The sequence below is a fragment of the Microcaecilia unicolor genome, chromosome 6 (genome assembly GCF_901765095.1).
Source record: "Microcaecilia unicolor chromosome 6, aMicUni1.1, whole genome shotgun sequence".
Classification (NCBI taxonomy): Eukaryota; Metazoa; Chordata; class Amphibia; order Gymnophiona; family Siphonopidae; genus Microcaecilia; species Microcaecilia unicolor.
The window spans coordinates 158,198,761-158,221,547 of NC_044036.1; the positions used below are offsets into that span (position 1 = coordinate 158,198,761).

The 22,787-nt window shown below is 48.2% G+C and overlaps 1 protein-coding gene across 1 annotated transcript in view; it reads left to right on the top strand.

Annotated features, from left to right (window-relative positions):
* The window catches only part of TASOR (transcription activation suppressor), a gene marked incomplete in the record, with an annotated part of 313,792 nt that overhangs the window by 24,221 nt on the left and 266,784 nt on the right, over positions 1-22,787 (top strand). Inside the window, 1 exon segment of the mRNA XM_030205431.1 lies at positions 5,993-6,065. Coding sequence (XP_030061291.1) covers positions 5,993-6,065 — 73 coding nt within the window.

Genomic DNA, 22,787 nt, shown 5'->3' on the forward strand with positions numbered 1-22,787 from the left:
GGCCCCTTGGAGCACATCTCGAAAACTCGAAAGGCCCAAGTGATCCCATCGCACAAAAACCCGCTTATCCTTCCCGGCCCCGAACTTCGGCTCCCATCTTATCCCCGCCCTAGTGGAGACCCCCTCTCCTTGTCCCCACTTTCTCTGAAACTCCTCCCATACAGCCAAAATGTGCCTAAGATATGGGTTATCCATGCCCGCCAACACCCCCCCCCCCCCCCAATCCCTCAGTGGTCCATAGTAACGATTTTAAACCCCTATGTGGGAAGTATGATTGTTCCACTTGACCTGTTGGCTTAAGCCTGCCCCCTTCCCACTCCAGCACCATCTTGACCTGAGCAGCCTGAAACTTTGCAGCTTTTTGTAGTTCATAATCCTGATGAGCCTGGGAAGCTTGCTTCAAAACATACCCCCTCCAACTGGATATCAAATAGTATCTCCTGTTACTTGATTGCACTTTAGTCTACTGGAATGCATAGGTCCTCATCAACTATGGGTAAAGGCTGCCTCTGTTGCCAGCCTTAGTTCTACTTTCATTATGAACACTTGTAAAATGGTAGCTTGGGCTCCAACACGTACTTTCACAAAACAATATTTCCTTAATTATTCCTTGGCACAAGATGTTGTTTGCGGACAAGCAATTTATGAAACTGCACGTTAGTACATGAGCTTTTATTCTGGGACTACCTAAGACTATTTATCTTAGGATTTCCCAAGTTATCTTTGAGGAAAGTGGAGTTGATTTACCTGTAACGAGGGTTCTCCATAAACAGCAGGGCAGTGGAGCCATACTCGCTCTCTTCTATCCCCTCAAAAAAAAAAAAAAAAAAGCAAAATAGGAAATCTTGCTGAAGTACAGTGTAGCCATTTAACATTTCAGCTCTGATAATGGACAGGTGAGGAGAAGGGACTCTCCTCTTCCCCCCCATTCTCTATGTGTGTGGATAACACTGTCATCCTCCATATCTCATCATCTCGTAACCTTGGGGTCATCTTCAACTCCTCTGTCTCCTTCTCTGCACATATTCAACAGACTGCTAACATCTGTCATTTCTTCCTCTCTAATATCACCAAAATAGAATACCTGCCCTTCCCCTGGTGGAACGGGTTCGACTTCATGAGCCTTGAGAAGGGTCCATAATATCACCTTTCTGAGCACACTACCAGAAATCTTATCCACACTCCTGTCACCTCTCATTTGGACTATTGCAACTTGCTTCTCACAGGTCTCCCACTAGGCCATCTTTCTCCCCTTCAATCTGTTCAAAATTCTGCTGCATGACTGATATTCTGCTAGTGTCGCTATGCTCATATTAGCCTTCTCCTCAAGTCACTTCATTGGCTCCCTCTCTGTTTCTGCATACAGTTCAAATTCCTCTTATTGACTTACAAATTCATTCGCTCTGTAGCTTCTCAGTACCTCTCCACTCCTATATCTCCCTACACTCCTCCCTAAGAACTCTGTTCACTGGTTAAATCTCTCTTATCTGCACCCTTCTCCTCCACTGCTAACTCCAGATTCCATTCCTTTTATCTTGCTGCACCATATGCCTGGAATAGACTTCCTGAGCTGGTACATCAAAGCTACATCTCTGGCGGTGTTCAAATCTAGGCTAAAAGCCCACCTTTTTGATGCTGCTTTCAACTTCTAACCCGTTCAGTACCCATGTTTTATCATTCCCACCTTAGTAATTCCCTTATTCCTTATTTGTCCTGTTTGCCTTAATTAGATTGTAAGCTCTGTCGAGCAGCGACCAGTGTACAGCACTGCGTATGTCTAGTTGTGCTATAGAAATAAGTAGCAGTACTAAGGTAGTGCAGGAATCCCCATGCAGGCTCAGAGGTTTAAACAAAACCTCTTTGAGCTAGAGAGCTCCATCAGTGACAGCATAGAGAGTGGTTGCATTTGCCTGCTGTCTACAGAGAACCCTCGTTACAGGTAAGCAACTCTGCTTTCTCTGAGGACACCAAAGTGAGTCTTCATAGAATCTACCTTTCTTTCCAAGAAGTTGGCTTCTCATTTGTAAGTTTATAAATGAATCAAGATGACCCTCTGGGTTACTGCCACTATCAAAGTTGTGTATTAAGATGCTTTCTAAAGCTCTAGGTTCAAGTTTCATTTACACGCTCCATCAGATGACTCTCCCACCCATGAGGACTTGTATCCTGTTGTAATGGAGAATACCTGCTACAGCAAACAACTTCATTTTTGTAGGTGAAAAGTTCCATTTTCTTGCAGCTACGTGTTTGCTTGATTTAGCAGTCGTTTGAATCTGTTCATAAGCTTGTAGTTGTGGGTGTTACAGATTTAGGTTTTCTAATCAAAATATTTGATTTTTCTGAATTGTAAGCTGAGAACATTAAATGATAGACGCTCTCAAGAACAATTATTTTCTTTACACAACTGTTTAGTTTTTTTTTTTATAGTTGCTGTTTTGGTGAAAAATGTTGATTGCAGTTAATTGCATTTTTAATTGTGATTTAGTGTTAGTAGCCCCGCCCCCCCCCCCCCCCCCCCAATAGTTACGGAAAATTTGCCATAGAAAAAAACTAGAGCTTTTAGGAACGCTTTCCCGCCTGCCTTAGTTTTTGCTTTTTCCGCATGAGGAGGCAGCTGCTTTTTGTGGTGGCTCCTCACTTGCCCAGTTAGAGCATTTCTTTCACTGAGTGCCTTTTAGCGGTTTTCTACCCGCTTCGTTTTGCCTTTTCAAAAAAAAAAAAAAAAATCCTTTGTTTTTGCCCCGTGTCTGTCCTTTATTTTTCGACTTGGGCCGTTTTTAGGTCTGCCCGATCAGTTTTTTCTTTTGTGCCTTCCCCTTTTTTCAGGCACCATTGCATCTTTTGATTTGGCCACTGTGGTTTTTTTCTTCCGTGTCCACGAAGACTCCCAGTGGCTTCAAACGTTGTACCTGATGCAGCCAGACCATCTCAGGAAGGACACCCATTCTTAGTGTCTGCAGTGCCTTGGGTCCGACCATTGGCCTGCTGTGTCCTCTCTTTTTGTATGAAGGACCCAGGTTTCTTGAGAGGCTCAATGTGCGAAGAGTTTTGGAGCGAGGTCCGGTTCTTGAGCTTCGCATTGGGAGTCCAGGTAGCATGACTGCTTTGAGACCCCATGACACTGGGAGCAGTGAGGCATCAAGTGGGTCTCCACCTGCCTCGAGGCCTTCTGCTTTTTAGGCCCCCAGGGATCGTCCATTGTCTGACCCGACCCCAAGGCGACGGGAGGATTCGATGTCTTTGGCACTGAGGAGCATGGGTGACGTGCATCAGGCGAAGGCCAAGAAGCACTGTCGTCGATCTCCCTTGATGCATAGTGCTGGGAGCTGTGCGTTGCCGAGGGATTTGGCACCTCAGAAGCGTTGACGCTCTCCCTCTATCCAGGAGGTGCCGATGTGAGTGTCTCCAAACAGCAGAGATCCTGCTCCCAAATTGGCCCCAGCAATTCTGCATCCTGCACCTCAGCCGATGCCATAGTCTTTCATGATGGCGGCCTTCGATGAGCGTATCCAGGCCTTGCTCCCTGATCTTCTGAATGACCTTATCCAGAGTTGTGCGTCTGTATCGGGGGTGCTTGCTCCTACCATACCTCCCGCTGTGGCCCCCCTGGCCTTCAGCCTGCAGTGCGTGCCCCAACAAGCGGCTCCGGTGTCAACAGCCACCCAGGCCAGCACCCCCTCGCCGTCGATGGAAGCTTCGCCGGAGTTGAGACGGGAGCTGGTTTCTCAACACTGCTCTCGAGGACATGGGTCCTTGGCATCGAGGTGGGCCCGGTCTCTGTCATCCTTTATGGAGGTGCTATGCGACACCGAAGAGGAGTGCTCACGGGAATCAGAAGAGGATCCCAGATACTTTTCCTCTGACAAACCCTATGGGATTCTTTCTGAACCCTCCCCTCCACCCAAGGAGACTATCTCCAACTGAGAGCCTCTCTTTTACATCTTTTGTATGGGAAATGGCTGATGCCATTCCATTCACCTTAGAAGTGGATGATGAGCCCAGGGCTAAGATGCTCGAGATCCTGGACTACACCTACCTTCCTAAGGAGCCACTGAATTCCTGCTGTCTGAAGTACTTGACCTGGAAGGTCATTTTCTTGGTGGCTGTTAACTTCAGATCGTTGGGTCGTTGAGCTTCAGACTCTAGTAGTGGATATACCTTATACCAAGTTCCATCACAACAGAGTAGTCCTCTGCACGCACCCTAAGCTCCTGCTGATGGGGGTGGTGGAGTTCCATCTGAACCAGTCGATTTGTCTTGCCAACATTCTTTTCTCAACCTCATGCCCATCCTGGCAAAAGCAGCTTGCACACATTGGACTGCATGAGAGTGTTGACCTTTTACATGAAGTGGATGAAGCCCATCAAACAGTCCGCCCAGCTTTATGTTTCTTTTGACCATAACAGGATGGGGGTCGCCATCAGGAAACGCACCATATCCAGTTGGCTGGCAGATTGCATTACCTTCGCTTGTGGCCAGGCTGGGCTGACTTTGGAGGGTCATGTCATGGCTGTGTTGGTAGCCCACTTGAAGTTGGCCTCTGTTGAAGAGATTTGCAAGGGTGCAACGTGGTCTTCAATCCACACATTCACATCTCACTACTGCCTTGAGCAGGATACTCGACACGATGGTCGTTTTGGGCAGTCACTGTTGCACAATCTGTTTGGGTTCTAGAATCCAACTCCACCCTCCTAGGCTCTTTTTTTTTTGTTCCAGGCTGCACTCTCATCTAGTTTATATATAGTTTCAGGTTAATTTGCGTTACATCCTCGCCATTGCAAGGCCCAATTGACCAATGTTTTTTGTTTTGGGTGAGTCTGGATGCTAGGGATTCCCCACTTGTGAGAATAAGCAAGCCTGCTTGACCTCAGAGAAAGCGAAGATACTTAACCTGTAGCAGGTATTCTCGAAGGAGAGCAGGCTTCTTCTCACAGTCCCGCCCACTTTCCCTTGGAGGAGTTTGTTTTTTACTTTTTTGTATTTAAGGCAGGCGGGAAGGCGCTCGCGCATGCGTGCTGGAGTGCGGCTCGCACTCCTAGTTTTTTATAGTGGCAAATTTGCCGGGCCAGGCAACCCGGGACGGCGTCTACTTGTGAGAATAAGAAGCCTGCTGTCCTTGGAGAATACCTGCTACAGGTAAGTAGCTTTGCTATACTGCAAAACTACTGCTAGAGGTTGCAGTTGCAATTTTAAACCCAGAGTTGGCACATGGAGGAGAAACTGGAGATTGATCCTGCCTTCCCCTACCGTAGATAACCAGGGCACCCTTAAGGTGGGCTGGGGGGGGGGGGGTAGATACTCTAGGGAGCCTTGGAAGAGGGAGGATAGGTGCTCAATTCAGCCTGCGGAGGTTAGCATTGGTTGCCGGGGGGGGGGGGGGGGGGGGGGTTGTTAGCTGTCATGGTCTGAACATTCCCCTGGATCAGATTAGTGGCATTAATTTTGATCACAGTTTTACATTTGCACATTAACTGCAATCATTAGTGACGATTAATGAACAGCATTGCTTTTAATTTTTCTTTTCTTTTGTTAATTTGCTGTTCATGATACATGATATAGCAGACCGTTAGCATGTATTTATATTTGTGATTACTGTTAACTAGATGCCCCCCTATAGTGGTAATACTGCAAGGCTACTGCTAAAGGTTATAGTTTTAAATCCAGAGTTATCACAGGCAGGAGCAACAGGGGATTGATCCAGCCTGCCCTACTGTAGACAACCCGGGTATCCTTAGGGTAGGCTGGAATTCAGCCTGAGGAGGTTAGCATTGGTTGGGGGGGGGGGGGGGAGTTATGAGCTGAACTTTCCCCTTGATCACAGTGGCATTAATTTTGATCACAGTTTAACATTTGCACGTTAACTGCAATCATTAGTGATGATTAATGAACAGCGCTGCTTTTAAGTGATCTTTCTTTTTTATTCACTGTTCATGGTGCATGATATAGCAAACATTTAGCATGTATTTAAATGCTACTTTTATGTCGCCTTTAGGTTCATAACATATGTGAGAGAGGATTATATGTGGGCCACTCCAAAATATCAATTCTTGGAAACCCTTCTATGGGTAATTACTCTTTTATTAATCTTCTTATGTTCTAAAGTTGTCAGTTTTATGCTGTTATATACAGATTGTTAAGGTAATAAACATTTGATATGTATGCTTCACTAAGGGGGGGGGGGGAGAGAAGGGACATAAAAAAAAACAAATCAAGTTTTTAGCTTGTATAAATTTGTTAGCAAGATACTTCATGACTATTTAGCTCAATTCTAAAAATGTTCAAGCATTCATAAATTTTCTCACTATTTTTAAAGACTTCCAGAAGTATAGAGAAATAAAAGGGTTTATCTGTTATGCAAAGTTTAAGTGGGTAGGAGAGTCTCCTGCACGCTTAAACCACTCTGAGTTGGTCAGATGCTGATATTCTACAGCACTTATTCAGCAGCAACGACTGGCTATTGCCTCTAACTGCCCTGGTGGAATCCAGGCAGTGCCTGGATGGTCCAAGGAGAGTCTGGAATGAACCAGCAGTTATGCAGGCACAGACCATATTTGGTGTTGGTGTCTGCATAGCTAAGTGGCCAGCTAGAACAGTCTTTTGTATGGTCCTGTTTGTAGCTATTACTACTACTTATCATTTCTATAGTTCTACTAGACAAAAACACCTGTACACTGGGCATGAAGAGACAGTCCCTGCTCGACAGAGCTTACAATCTAATTAGGACAGTCAAACAGCACAAATAAGGGATAAGGGAATTACTAAGGTGGGAATGATAAAACATGGGTACTGAACAAGTGAGTAAGGGTTAGGAGTTGAAAGCAGCATCAAAAAGGTGGGCTTTTAGCCTAGATTTGAACACCGCCAGAGATGCAGCTTGATGTACCAGCTCAGAAAGTCTATTCCACCAGGCATATGATGCAGCAAGATAAAAAGAACGGAGTCTGGAGTTAGCAGTGGAGGAGAAGGGTACAGATAAGAGAGATTTACCCAGTGAACAGAGTTCTCAGGGAGGAGTGTAAGGAGAGGTAAGAGTGGAGAGGTACTGAGGAGCTGCAGAGCGAATGCATTTGTAAGTCAGTAAGAGGAGTTTGAACTGTATGCAGAAACAGAGAGGGAGCCAATGAAATGACTTGAGGAGAAGGCTAATATGAGCATAGCGACACTAGCAGAATATCAGTCATGCAGCAGAATTTTAACAGATTGAAGTGGGAGACCTGTGAGAAGCAAGTTGCAATAGTCCAAACGAGAGATGACAGGAGTGTGGATAAGGTTTCTGGTAGTGTGCTCAGAAAGGAAAGGACAAATTTTGGTAATGATATAGAGGAAGAAATGACAGATTTTTAGCAGTCTGTTGAATATGTGCAGAGAGAGAGGAGTCGAAGATGACCCCAGGGTTACGAGCTGATGAGACAAGGAGGATGAGAGTGTTATCCAGAGAGAGAGAGAATGGGGAAGTGGAGAGGTTGGTTTAAGGGGAAAGATAAGAAGATCCGTCTTGGTCATGTTTAGTTTCATATGGCGGTGAGACATCTAGGCAGCAGTGTCAGATAGGCAGGCTGATACTTTGGCCTGGATTCCTGCTGAAACGTGGTGTGGAGAGGTAGATCTGGGAGTCATCAGCATAAAGGTGATACTGAAAACCATGGGATTAGATCAGAATACAAGGGAAGGAAGTATAGATGGAGAAAAGAAGAGGTCCCAGGACAGATCCCTGAGGTACAACAACTGATAGTGTGCTAGAAGTGGATGAGGATCCACCAGAGTATACACTAAAAGTACGATGGAAGAGATAAGAAAAAACCAGGAAAGGACAGAGCCCTGAAATGCAAGTGAGGACAGTATCGAGGAGTATGTGGTGATCAACATTGTCAAAAGCAGCACATAAATTGAGAAGGATGAGGTCAGAATAAAGACCTTTTGAATCTGACCATGAGCAGGTCATTGGAGACTTCACAAGCCCTGTTTCAGTTGAATGAAGAGGGTGAAAGCCAGATTGAAGTGGATCAAGAATAGCTTGAGATGAAAGAAAGTCAAGATAATGGCAGTGAACAGCATGTTCAAGTATCTTGGATAGCAAAGGGAGGAGGGAGATGGTGCCGGTAGTGAATATCAGCCCACACCCACATACTTTTTAGGCTGTGGCCTGAGTATCTTTTTACTCTTTCCTCTAGACAGCACCACCCCTCCCCTCCTGGGCCCACCTCAGGTGTAAGCTGTGCAAGAGCAAACCCCAGTCCTTCTGCTCATGCTGGATCTGCATGCAAAATGGTTGCCCTGAATCCTAGTATTAGTACTACTCTATTAAAAAAAAAAATACAAAACAAAACCTTTACTTTGGCATAGAGAAAAGAAATCCTTGTCTTGTGTTTCTTACATACTGGACTGAGGTTGAGGCCCCTGGGGGTGTAACACTCGAGTGGCTGGGTCCCTCCCCCTTCCCTGTGGTCTCTGGTGGGCTGCCTTGGAGCTTGTGCTTTAGCTTGTCTTCTCTGCCACAGTGCCTGAGGAGTCTGCCTGCAGCATTTAGCTCCATTAATTGAGCTTACTTACGTGGTCTTTGGTTTCAGGTTGGTACCAGCACCTGGCTTGTCATAGTCCTGTGGTTTTTAGTTGGTCCTGGCCAGCTGCTTTACCTGGGTCCTATGTGCTGCAGATGGCAATGTCATCCCAGCGTTTGAAACAGTGTTCGGTCTGTCAGCGATGCGGTTGGGATCCTGCTGACTAGGAGGAGGAGCAGACTTTCTGACGGTGATGGTGGTTCCTATGCTGGGCCCTTCTCGTGGGGACCTGGTAGCAGTGAAGCTTGCTGAGGGGCAGTTAATGGTTGTGGCAGCTTCAATTTCAACGGCAACTGCTGCCATCTTGGATCCTTAGCTGGTGCTGGAGTTCATGCCATGTCTTGAACTGGTCCGTTCTCTGGCTTCTCCCACTAGGGAAACCCCTTGGATGGAGGATCCTCTTTTGAAGGCCATCTGGATGTTTTCTGGGTTCTTTCCTATGCACTAGGATATTAAAGATATTATCCATACCCAGTGGAAGGTGCCTAATGCCCCTTTCCAACTTGCCTAGTCTGTGGTGCCTTTACCTTATTCCGGGTGAGGATAGGGAACCCTTAAGCCCTCCTATGGTGGATGCCGTTGTCTCAGCAGTAAAGAAGAAGAATACAGTTCTGGTATATGGTGGCATGGTTCTGAAGGATCCTCAGGACTGTCGAATGGAAGCACTTCTCAAACGGAGCTTTGTGGCGGTGCTAGCGGTGCAAGGGGCCGTTTGTGGAGACTTGGTATCTTGAGCTTGTTTTTGTTTTGCTGAGTGAATCCTGGAGAGGGAGACAGAAGAATGGCCCCTGGTTCATCAAGAATTAGCTAAGATTGAGATGGGTATGTCCACAGATGCCATTTATGACCTCCTTCATATCTTGACTAAGTCTGTGGTTCTCGGTGTGGCATTGAGACATTCCCAGTGGTTGAGGGGTAGGTTTGCAGACGCAGCCTCCAAGTAGTTTAAGTTTAATAGTATGAACAAAGTGGTTTACAATAAAAATAATTTAAAATAGCAAGAAAAAGGAACACCATAAAATAATAGGAAAGCTAACCCACAAAGACCAATCATTTGCCTATTTTTTTTTTTTTAAGATTTATAAATAGTAACAAATCTAATTTCAGTAAGTTTCCCTTTCAGGGCTCTCTTATTTGGTGAGGAATTGGACAAGCTGGTCAAGAGTTTAGGGGAGACTAAGATTCTGCATTTTCCGGAGGATAGGCGTATGGCAGGGGTTAGAAGTTCCTTGTTAAAAGACAGGTTTCAGGATGCTCATCAGGGAGGCGTTGAAGCCATTTCTTTCAAAGGGTGCAACCCTATCGCGGGGGTGGGGGGTCACAGAGGAGGCAGCTGATACTTGGGTCTCTTGGGTTCTACCCTTGGTTGAACTTCCCAGTGAAGTTGTCTGGGTCTAGCCTCTGGTACTGGTTGAGAGCAAGGTTAAGAGATATTTTTCAGAGGTGGACCCAGATTACCTCAGACTAGTGCGTCCTCAGTTGTTTGGAAAGTCTGTGCATTGGAATTTGCTCAGTCTTTACCTAACGTGTTTTTGGAATACCCTTGTCGAGCCCGGTGGAAAGGTCAGAGTGGTTTGAGAAACTCTTAGGTGGCTTATTTATCTATGGCCCATAATTTGGTCTCAATCGATGAGTTGCGCTCGGGAAGGTGTTCTCTTTTATTTTGTTGTGCCTAAGTTGCAGGGTTCCTTCTGCCCCATCCTCGAGAAGGGGGTGAATTGCACCCTAAGCGTACCATCCTTCCATATGGAAACACTGTGATTGGTCATCATTTTGGTCTACTACTACTACTACTACTATTTAGCATTTCTATAGCGCTACAAGGCATACGCAGCGCTAGCTGGACAATTTCTCAGTTCCCTGGATCTTGCACAGAAGCCTATCTACACGTTCTCCGAGGACAAGCAGGCTGCTTGTTCTCACTGATGGGTGACGTCCTCGGCAGCCCCCTCCATCGGAAAGTTTACTAGCAAAGGCCTTTGCTAGTCCTCGCGCGCCCATGCGCACCGCGCATGCGCGGCCGTCTTCCCGCCCGAAACCGGCTCGAGCCGGCCAGTCTTCTTTCGTCTGCGCTCGGTACGGTCGTGTTACGCCGTTCGTGCCCCAGAGAGTCGACCTCGTGCGTCCTTTTCGACGTGTTTTTTCCTTGTTTTTCGTTGAAAAAGTTCGGGAAGTGTTCCGGAAGACCCTTTCGGGTTTTCTGCCCTTCCCGTAATTTTCACAGCTTTTGCCCCGTAAGTTTTCTTTCGTTGTCGGGGTAGGCCTAGTTTGGCCTCGGTCGAGATTTTTCTCCCTTTAAATTTTGGTGCTTCAATTTTCGCCATTTCGGCCTTTGATTTCGCCGGCGTGATTTTTCCGCCCATGACATCGAAGCCTTCCAGCGGCTTCAAGAAGTGCACCCAGTGCGCCCGGGTAATCTCGCTCACTGATAGGCACTCTGCGTGTCTTCAGTGTCTAGGGGCCCAGCACCGCCCTCAGAACTGCAGTCTGTGTTCCCTGTTACAAAGGCGGACTCAGGTAGCGAGATTAGCCCAGTGGAACGTTTTGTTCTCGGGCTCTTCGTCGGCATCGGCACCGGAGGCATCGAGTGCATCGACGTCGTCAGCGTCCGGACCATCTTCCTTGGCTGCCGCTCCATCGACTGCATCGAGGCATAGGACCTCTGCATCGGCGCCGAGGCATCGGGTGACTGCATCGACGTCGGTGGTACCGAGACTTCGTCTGCTGATGTCGTCGGACGGAGGTGCATCGTCAGGAGTGCAGGTGAGGGCTGTCCATTCCCCTGCTGGTGGCGGTGAGCCTTCGGGTGGGTCTCCTCCTACCCTGAGGGCTCCTGCGGTACAGCCCCCCCGGGATCGACCCTCTTCGGTCTCGGCCCCGAGGAAGCGACGGATGGATTCTACGTCCTCCTCGTCGGTGCCGGGGAGCTCCGGTGACATGCTTCGGAAGAAGTCGAAGAAGCATCGACACCGGTCTCCTCCCCGTGTCGGCACCGAGAGCTCTGGGTCGCCGAGGGAGTCGGCACCCAGCAGGCATCGGCACCGAGAGGACCGCTCACCCTCTGTTCAGGAGGTGTCGATGCGCTCCACTCTGGACAGCCCGGAACAGCCTCCTCGCCCGGAACAGGTTCTGACGTCGACGCCTGCATCGACCTCTCAGCCTTTTTCTGCAGCCACTCTGAACGAGAGCCTCCGGGCCGTTCTCCCAGAGATTCTGGGAGAGCTGTTGCGCCCTACCCCTCCGGTACCGGCGGTGCTTGCGCCTCCGGTACCGTCGAGCGTGGCGCCGGCTGGTCCATCGCCCAGGTTGAGGTCCCCGATGTCGGTACCGCGTGCGGTGCCGACCGCGGCCACCTCCCAGGAAGGCTCCCCGACTACGTCGGCGGAGGGAGCTTCGCCGATGCGGGCGAGAGAGTCTACCTCTCGACGCCCCCATCGTGGACGTGGCTCCACGGAGTCGAGCCGGGCGAGGTTGCAGACACAGGTCCGTGAACTTGTGTCTGACACCGAGGGTGAGGCCTCGTGGGAGGACGAAGAAGACCCCAGATATTTCTCTGACGAGGAGTCTGGGGGTCGTCTTCCTTCTGATCCCACTCCCTCTCCTGAAAGGCAGCTTTCTCCTCCTGAGAGTCTGTCTTTCGCTTCCTTTGTCCGGGAGATGTCTACGGCCATCCCCTTCCCGGTGGTTGTGGAGGACGAGCCCAGGGCTGAAATGTTTGAGCTCCTGGACTATCCTTCTCCACCTAAGGAAGCGTCCACTGTTCCCTTGCACCATGTCCTGAAAAAGACATTGCTTGCGAACTGGACCAAGCCATTAAGTAATCCCCACATTCCCAAGAAGATCGAGTCCCAGTACCGGATCCATGGGGACCCAGAGCTGATGCGCACTCAGTTGCCTCATGACTCTGGAGTTGTGGATTTGGCCCTAAAGAAGGCTAAGAGTTCTAGGGAGCATGCTTCGGCGCCCCCGGGCAAAGACCCTAGAACCTTAGACTCCTTTGGGAGGAAGGCCTACCATTCTTCTATGCTCGTGGCCAAGATCCAGTCCTACCAGCTCTACACGAGCATACACATGCGGAACAATGTGCGGCAGTTGGCGGGCTTGGTTGATGCTCTTCCCCCTGAGCAAGCCAAGCCTTTTCAGGAGGTGGTCAGGCAGCTGAAGGCGTGCAGAAAATTCCTGGCCAGAGGAGTTTATGACACTTTTGATGTTGCGTCCAGGGCCGCTGCTCAAGGTGTGGTGATGCGCAGGCTCTCATGGCTGCGTGCCGCCGACCTGGAGAATAGAATCCAGCAGCGGATTGCGGACTCGCCTTGCCGTGCGGACAACATTTTTGGGGAAAAAGTCGAGCAGGTGGTAGAGTCTCTCCACCAGCGGGACACCGCATTCGACAAGTTCTCCCGCCGGCAGCCTTCAGCATCTACCTCTACAGGTAGAAGATTTTTCGGGGGAAGGAAGACTGGTCCCTATGCTTCTGGTAAGCGTAGGTACAATCCTCCTTCCCGACAGCCTGCGGCCCAGGCTAAGCCCCAGCGCGCTCGCTCTCGTCAGCAGCGTGCGCCTCAGCAAGGCCCCGCGGCTCCCCAGCAAAAGCAAGGGGCGAGCTTTTGACTGGCTCCAGCAGGGCATAGCCGACATCCAAGTGTCAGTGCCGGGCGACCTGCCGGTCGGGGGGAGGTTGATAGCTTTTCACCAAAGGTGGCCTCTCATAACCTCCGATCAGTGGGTTCTGCAAATAGTCCGGCAAGGATACACCCTCAATTTGGCCTCAAAACCTCCAAATTGTCCCCCGGGAGCTCAGTCTTACAGCTTCCAGCACAAGCAGGTACTTGCAGAGGAACTCTCCGCCCTTCTCAGCGCCAATGCGGTCGAGCCTGTGCCATCCGGGCAGGAAGGGCTGGGATTCTATTCCAGGTACTTCCTTGTGGAAAAGAAAACAGGGGGGATGCGTCCCATCCTAGACCTAAGGGCCCTGAACAAATATCTCGTAAAAGAAAAGTTCAGGATGCTTTCCCTGGGCACCCTCCTCCCCATGATTCAGCAAAACGATTGGCTATGCTCTCTGGACTTGAAGGATGCCTACACTCACATCCCGATACTGCCAGCTCACAGACAGTATCTGCTATTTCAGCTGGGCACACGCCACTTCCAGTACTATGTGCTACCCTTTGGGCTCGCCTCTGCGCCCAGGGTGTTCACAAAGTGCTTGGCTGTAGTAGCAGCGGCACTTCGCAGGCTGGGGGTGCACGTGTTCCCATATCTCGACGATTGGCTGGTGAAGAACACATCCGAGGCAGGAGCCCTGCAGTCCATGCAGATGACTATTCGCCTCCTGGAGCTACTGGGGTTTGTGATAAATTATCCAAAGTCCCATCTTCTCCCAGTGCAGAGACTCGAATTCATAGGAGCTCTGCTGGATTCTCGGACGGCTCGCGCCTATCTCCCAGAGACGAGAGCCACCAACTTGTTGTCCCTCGTCTCGCGGGTGCGAGCGTCCCAGCAGATCACAGCTCGGCAGATGTTGAGATTGCTGGGCCACATGGCCTCCACAGTTCATGTGACGCCCATGGCCCGTCTTCACATGAGATCTGCTCAATGGACCCTAGCCTCCCAGTGGTATCAGGCCGCTGGGGGTCTAGAGGACGTGATCCACCTGTCCACGAGTTTTCTCAAATCCCTATATTGGTGGACGATTTGCTCCAATTTGACTCTGGGACGTCCCTTCCAAATTCCTCAGCCACAAAAGGTGCTGACCACGGATGCGTCCCTCCTGGGATGGGGAGCTCATGTCGATGGGCTTCACACCCAAGGAAGCTGGTCCCTCCAGGAACGCGATCTGCAGATCAATCTCCTGGAGTTACGAGCGATCTGGAACGCTCTGAAGGCTTTCAGAGATTGGCTGTCCCACCAAATTATCCAAATTCAGACAGACAACCAGGTTGCCATGTACTATGTCAACAAGCAGGGGGGCACCGGATCTCGCCCCCTGTGTCAGGAAGCCGTTAGCATGTGGCTCTGGGCTCGCCGTCACGGCATGGGGCTCCAAGCCACATATCTGGCAGGCGTAAACAACAGTCTGGCTGACAGGTTGAGCAGGATTATGCAACCTCACGAGTGGTCGCTCAATTCCCGTGTGGTACGACAGATCTTCCAGGTGTGGGGCACCCCCTTGGTAGATCTCTTCGCATCTCGAGTGAACCACAAAGTCCCTCAGTTCTGTTCCAGGCTTCAGGCCCAAGGCAGACTGGCATCGGATGCCTTCCTCCTGGACTGGGGGGAGGGCCTGCTGTATGCTTATCCTCCCATACCTCTGGTGGGGAAGACTTTGTTGAAACTCAAGCAAGACCGAGGCACCATGATTCTGATTGCTCCTTTTTGGCCGCGTCAGATCTGGTTCCCTCTTCTTCTGGAGTTGTCCTCCGAAGAACCGTGGAGATTGGAGTGTTTTCCGACCCTCATCACACAGGACGAAGGGGCACTTCTGCATCCCAGCCTCCAGTCGCTGGCTCTTACGGCCTGGATGTTGAGGGCGTAGACTTTGCCTCTTTGGGTCTGTCCGAGGGTGTCTCCCGCATCTTGCTTGCTTCCAGGAAAGATTCCACTAAGAGAAGTTACTTCTTCCATTGGAGGAGGTTTGCCGTCTGGTGTGACAGCAAGGCCCTAGATCCTCGCTCTTGTCCTACACAGACCCTGCTTGAATACCTTCTGCACTTGTCTGAGTCTGGTCTCAAGACCAACTCTGTAAGGGTTCACCTTAGTGCAATCAGTGCTTACCATTACCATGTGGAAGGTAAGCCGATCTCAGGACAGCCTTTAGTTGTTCGCTTCATGAGAGGCTTGCTTTTGTCAAAGCCCCCTGTCAAGCCTCCTACAGTGTCATGGGATCTCAATGTCGTTCTCACCCAGCTGATGAAACCTCCTTTTGAGCCACTGAACTCCTGCCATCTGAAGTACTTGACCTGGAAGGTCATTTTCTTGGTGGCAGTTACTTCAGCTCGTAGAGTCAGTGAGCTTCAGGCCCTGGTAGCCCAGGCCCCTTACACCAAATTTCATCATAACAGAGTAGTCCTCCGCACTCACCCTAAGTTCTTGCCAAAGGTTGTGTCGGAGTTCCATCTGAACCAGTCAATTGTCTTGCCAACATTCTTTCCCCGTCCTCATTCCTGCCCTGCTGAACGTCAGCTGCACACATTGGACTGCAAGAGAGCATTGGCCTTCTACCTGGAGCGGACACAGCCCCACAGACAGTCCGCCCAATTGTTTGTTTCTTTTGATCCCAATAGGAGGGGAGTGGCTGTAGGGAAACGCACCATATCCAATTGGCTAGCAGATTGCATTTCCTTCACTTACGCCCAGGCGGGGCTGGCTCTTGAGGGTCATGTCACGGCTCATAATGTTAGAGCCATGGCTGCGTCGGTAGCCCACTTGAAGTCAGCCTCCATTGAAAAAATTTGCAAAGCTGCGACGTGGTCATCTGTCCACACATTCACATCTCATTACTGCCTGCAGCAGGATACCCGACGCGACAGTCGGTTCGGGCAGTCAGTTCTTCAGAACCTGTTTGGGCTTTAGGATCCAACTCCACCCCCCGAGGGCCCTGTTTGTTCTGTTCCAGGCTACACTCTCAGTTAGTTGGTAAATTTTTTAGGTCAATCTCAGTTATGTCCTCGCCGTTGCGAGGCCCAATTGACCATGGTTGTTGTTTTGAGTGAGCCTGGGGGCTAGGGATACCCCATCAGTGAGAACAAGCAGCCTGCTTGTCCTCGGAGAAAGCGAATGCTACATACTTGTAGAAGGTATTCTCCGAGGACAGCAGGCTGATTGTTCTCACAAACCCGCCCGCCTCCCCTTTGGAGTTGAGTCTTCCCTTGAAGTGTATTGTCTTGCTACATACTGGACTGGCCGGCTCGAGCCGGTTTCGGGCGGGAAGACGGCCGCGCATGCGCGGTGCGCATGGGCGCGCGAGGACTAGCAAAGGCCTTTGCTAGTAAACTTTCCGATGGAGGGGGCTGCCGAGGACGTCACCCATCAGTGAGAACAATCAGCCTGCTGTCCTCGGAGAATACCTTCTACAGGTATGTAGCATTCGCTTTGCTATCCATCAGGCTTACCAGTGGTTCCTTCGCTGTTTTGGTTTGGCGGCATCAATTTTGTGTGCTCCCCTTTTGGTCTGCAAACAGATAAAGAGGAATCCAGTAAGACCTATATGGAAATATGTTTGATTTCTTACAGAATATTTCTAAAAAGCAAGGAAAAGACCTCAAAACACCCGACTGCTTACTTTCAATTTTCAGCGGCTTTAACTGGGGTCGTGGTGTTAATCACTGGTCATAAAAACCTTGCTTAGAACAATTACTTCAATTTTTCAATTTTATTTTCAAAAGATTTTAATAATTTTATTCTTTTTTTTATTCTGTAACCAAAAAAAAAATTATTTAATTTATTGCCAATCTCATTGCTAACTTCAAATTTTGTTTGATTTGAAGAAACCTTTACTAATTCTTTATGAGATGCTATGAAGCAGCTATTTTCACATATAAAGTAAGGTCGAGCACTTATCTGTTGCCCGACGGTGGCCCCATCCGTTTCGCTTGCAAGCTTTTTCAAGGGCTGTGCTTCGACAAGAAAAGCATTGAAAATTTTTTCCTCTCTCTTATTGTGGTCATGACTTAATGCTGCTTCATTAAGTCGTGACCACAATAAGAGAGCGGAAACAATTATTAAAATCTTTTGAAAATAAAATTGAAGTAATTGTTCTAAGCAAGGTTTTTATGACCAGTGATGAACACCACGCCCCCAGTTAAAGCCGCTGCAAATTGAAAATAAGCGGTCGGGCGTTTTGAGGTCTTTTCCTTGCTTTTTAGAAATATTCTGTAAGAAATCAAACATTATATTTCCATATAGGTCTTAAGGTCTTATTGGATTCCTCTTTATCTGTTTGGTGACCTTATATTTTGGAGTCCTTTATGGTGATCCTTGCACTATTGTCCCCTTTTGGTCTGGCCACAGCACCCTTGCGTGTTCTCCAAAGTGATGGTGGTGGTGGCGGCGGCGGCGGCAGTAGTAGTCCTTTGAAAAAAAAGGGCATCCTGTTTCACCCTTACCTTGATGACTGGCTCATTCAGACAAAGTCCTTTCAAGTGTGTGAAAGCAACTTCCAGAGTGATGCAGGTCTGCCTGAGTTGGGCTGTTGTCAACCTGACTAAGGGTCATTTGGAGCCATCGCAGAGCTTGGAGTATCTGGGGGTGTGTGCTTTGACACCAAACTGGGCAGGGTTTTCCTGCTGGATGCTTGAGTATAGAAGCTGCAGGCCTAGGTCGTCTCCTCTCCTCTCTTCTCTTCTTTGGTCCCTAATTCTGCAGGCCAAAGATTATCTGCAGGTGCTGGAATCCATGGCGGCATCCCTGGAGGTAGTGCAGTGGGCCAGGTCACACAAGCGGCCCCTTCAGACTGCTCAGGCTTCCCCTTCAAGGGTTGGTGAGGCGCAGTTTGTGCGGGTGTCTGGTATGGCTTCATCTGTCGTGGGTTGTGAGTCTGGAATCCCCTATATGGATGGTGCTGCCAGTGGACATCAGGCTGGGGTGCCCGTTGTGCAGGTTGAGTGGTGCAGGGCTGGTGGTTAACCGAAGAAGCTAGTCAATCAGCGTGTTGGAAGTCAGGGCAATTTGTGATTCACTGCTCTAGTTTCAGGATCTACTACATGGAAAGGCTGTGTGGGTGCTGTTGAACAATGCTACGGCAGTGGCCTACCTGCATCGACAAGGAAACATGAAGAGTCCGCAGGTAGCTTAGGAAGCGGCCCTTATCTTTTCCTGGGCGGAGTACCATCTGTCGGCTCATGTCGCAGGGGTCGACAACATGCAAGTGAATTATCTCATAGGAGACTCCTGGACCCAGGGGAGTTGAGCTTGAGCCAGGAGGCCTTCGCTGTTTACATGCCCGTGGAGTCCTCCTGTGAAGGACTTGATGGCAACGTCTGTCTCGCAGTGCCAAAGTGCCACGGTTGTTCAGCAGGAAGAGACAGCTGTGTTGAAGGTCTGGACGCTGTGGATCACTCTTGACTCTCATTGGGTCTCCTTATGTGTTTCTTCCCTGGCCTTTTATAGGCAGGGTCATTCAGCAGAGAGCGGCACCAAGGACAAGTGATTCTGGTAACGCTGGACTGGCCTTGAAAACTGTGGTATGGGGATCTTGTGTGGCTCCCGGTGGAAGAGCTGCTCCATTTGACAGTGTTGGACGATCTATTTGCTGAAGATCCAGTGTTCTTGGAGGATTTGGCTCGGTTTTGTCTTATGGCCTGGCTCTTGAATGGGCATGCTTGATGACGCTATCAAGTCATTTGAACTCTCCTGCATTCTAGGAAGTGCTCCATCTCTCTTGCGTATGTCTGGATGTGTCGTGTGTTTGAGGATTGGTGTCTGGATCGTCTCATTTCCTTCAAACCTTCGCCGCCTCAGATTGGTGAATGGTCTCATGAAAGGCCTGGCTTGCTTTCCTCTGAGAGTGCAGGTGGTGGCTTTGGGGTTTGAGGCCGTCTTGGCAGGATGTCTCTGGCAGCTCATCTGGATGTGGTGTGCTTTCTTCAGGTGGTGCAGCTACTTAGGCCCCAGGTTCGTTCACCAGTTCCCCCCCCCTCCCCCCTAGGATCTTAATTTGATTCTTTCAGTGTTGGTTTGTAATCTAATCTGGCATTTTTAGAACGTTGAATTCCCACAAAGGGTCCAAAGCGGTTTACAGTAAGATATACAATAACAGAATAATTCAAGAAGCAATTAAAACAAATATACATAAAACTTAAATTGCCAATAAACAATCTTTAACCTAAATGAACAAATAGACTTCTCTGTTTGAGTACATAAGATTTTTTTTTTTTTTTATTATTATTTAAATTTTCCAATATATCACCACATAAAGTGAATATGCAATCGGCATTATTTAACATTAGGAAACAAAAATGATAAGTATATATCTTTACAGCCCATTTGTCCACAAGTTAAAGAAATTTGATTCCAAGATTAAGGAAAAAAAAGAAAAAAGATAGAAAAATTAATATTCAATAGATGCTTCCTCTGGTTCAGACCCCAGCCTGCTAAATTAGGGAAGGTTTACTATATTCACATCAACTCTTGCATCAATAAACTCTTTCAACTGTTTTGGATCTACAAACTGAAAATGTTTACCCTCAAGCACCACATTACAAAAACAAGGAAATCGAAATACAAAATTTGCTCCCAATGCCACCACCCTGGGGCGAAGTTCCAAAAAGGCCCTTCGTCTCATCTGTGTAGGCCGTGAGAGATCTGGAAAGATACGGACCTTTGAGCCCAAAAACAGATTTTCTAAGTGTCTCAACGAAAGCTGTAGTACGGCATTCCTATCAGGCTCCAACGCGAAAATGGCAAGCAGAGTTAACCTCTGAGTAACTATTTCTAATGAGCTTTCTAGGAATGAGTTAAGATTCATTCCCTCCCCTATTACGGGGGGATTTCCCACCACCACTCCAGTACTCCCGATGTAATAAGCCCGTGTAATGGGAGGGAGTGAGTCCTTATCCATTCCCAGGATGTCCACCAAATATTTTTTAACCATCTCCAAAGGAGAAATTAATGACGATTTGGGAAAATTAAGAAACCTAAGGTTTAAGCCTTTTAGTCTGATTTTCAAGGTATTCAAGTCATTTATGTAGGAAATTATTGTCTTTAACCAAAGCTGTTTCTATAGATCCCATTTCTTGAATTTTGATATCCACACGTTCCAATTTCTGGGTTTGCTGTGCAGTCACTCGTGCTTGAAGCAGGGCAGCCTCAGAAAGAACTTCAATATCAGAAGAATTCTGCTTTAAAGTAGTTTGCATAGAGGTTTGGATATTGTAAACCATATCCCATAGTGACTCCAGCGTCACAATTGCTGGTCTAATCACTCCACTAGCCACAGGAGAAGATTGAGGTAGACTATCAGCCCGAGCTAACTTGGAAACAATAGCTTGAGGCAATACCTTTGAAGCCTGTTGTAGTAATGTTTCCCGAAGTTGAGAATCTATCTCCGTTGCTGCAGTCACACCCTCAGACAGGACCAGCTGAGTCACTTCGGCGTCTGTCTCTGTTTGAACAGCCAGCAACTCTCTTCCAGGCTGGGGAGGTGCAATTCGCTCCACAGGGCTCAAGGAAGCCCCGTTTCCACTCTCAATCGACTCCGAAGGGCCGAGAGCTGCAGTGGGGGTCGAAGTTCCCTGAGGACCCGGTTGCTGCCTGGGAAATTGCAGGGTTGTTTGTTTCATCGTCGAGGAGGTCACAGGAACCGAGGGAAATTCCTTTACCTTCCCCCTCTGCTTCCCCATGGTTAACGAGGCTACAGAGGCACCGAGAGAAACTCACAAACACAGCAGCCTCCAGGAGCAAACACAGGTGCGTCTATTCACAGCGCCATCTTGGAATCAGCTCCATGATCGACGAGCAGACGACCCTCCAGATTTTTTTTTTTTAATGAAAAATCATATAAAAATTTTCAAGTCTTAGATCAGTTGGAAGAGATCTCCAGTAACTAACAGCCTGGTATGAATATGATCTTTCATGATCTTCATGATCTTTCATGAAGTCTGGTGGCTTTGACTTCAGTGCGCAGGATTTCTGAACTTCAGGCCCTTTTGTATCGGGAGCTGTTCCTGGTGTTCTTTAAGACAGTATGTAAGATTGTACCACCCTTCTTGGGGGGTTCCCCTCAAGGATCTTACATTGACTGTTTTTCTGGTGGCTTTGACTTCAGTGCGCTGGATTTCTGAACTTCAGGCCCTTTTGTATCGGGAGCTGTTCCTGGTGTTCTTTAAGGACAAAGTGGAGCTGTGATTGGTCAATTACTTTTCCCCAGGGTGGTGATGGCATTTCATGTTACTCAGTCTGTGTGTCGACCATTTGTAGGAGAGGGGTCTGAGGAGCAATGTCAGCTTTATTGTTTGGAAAGTGCTGGTGAAGTTTCTGTAACATAGTAAATGATGGCAGATAAAGACCTGTACTGTCCAACCAGTCTACCCAACAAGATAAACTCATTTTACATGGTATGTGATACTTTATATTTATTTTATTTATTTGTATCATTTATACCCCACATTTTCCCACCACTGGCAGGCTCAATGTGGCTTACAACATTTAAGAAACAAACAGTAAAGTACAATAAAGTGAAAGTGATATGGATGGCGTAAAGTTACAGGGGTAAGGTAAAGTAATTGAGTTCACAAGATCTTTATAGGATTTGTAGTCCAGGAATCACGGATGCAGGATTGGATCTTTAGGGTAAGCTTGCCCAAATAAGTAGGTCTTGAGAGACTTCCTGAAAGTCAGATGAACTTGAACCGTTTTTACAGATTTAGGCAATGCATTCCACAAATGAGTGCTGATGTAGGAAAAGGTGGAAGCGTATGTGGTTTTATACTTGAGACCAGAACACGCAGGGTAATGGAGGTTTAAGTATGAACGAGAAGATCTAAGTGAATTCCTTGGTGGCACGTTGACAAGGGCATCCATATAAGCTGGAGCTTCTCTGTAGAGGATCTTATGGACTAGGGTGCAAATTTTAAAAGTTTTTCGCTCCTGCACAGGAAGCCAGTGTAATTTCTCACGAAGTGGTCTGGGACTTGTGAACTTTGATGCATCAAAGATTAGGAGCCGCTGTGTTTTGGGCAGTTTGTAGTTTTTTGAGAAGTAGGTCTCTGCACCCTGTGTATATGCCATTACAGTAATCGATTCGGCTTAAGCCTAGTGATTGGACGAAATTACAAAATTCTTCTCTTGGGAAATAAGGCTTTAATCGTTTTAGTTTCCAGAGAGAGAAGAATATGTATACCCGAGTTTGATTTGTCCTTGCCATTCTCGGGGCACAGACTGTAGAAGTCTGCCCAGCATTCTTCTTGTACTAAAAGTTCTGAAGCTAATAACGAAGCCCCTTAAAATTTACACTCAAGCCCATATCTGTTCAGTCATAATCAGGGCGTAGACAGTAGAAGTCTGCCCAGCACCGGTTTGCCTTCCCAATTACCATTGTCACCACCCAATCTCCGCAAAGATTCCGTGGATCAGTTCCTTCTAAACAGAATTCCTTTGTGTTATCTCACACATGTTTGAATTCCATTACTGTTTTCGTCTCCACCACCTCCCGCAGGAGGGCATTCCATGTATCTACTACCCTCTCCGTGAAAAACTACTTCCAGACATTACTCCTGAGTCTACCCCCCCCAC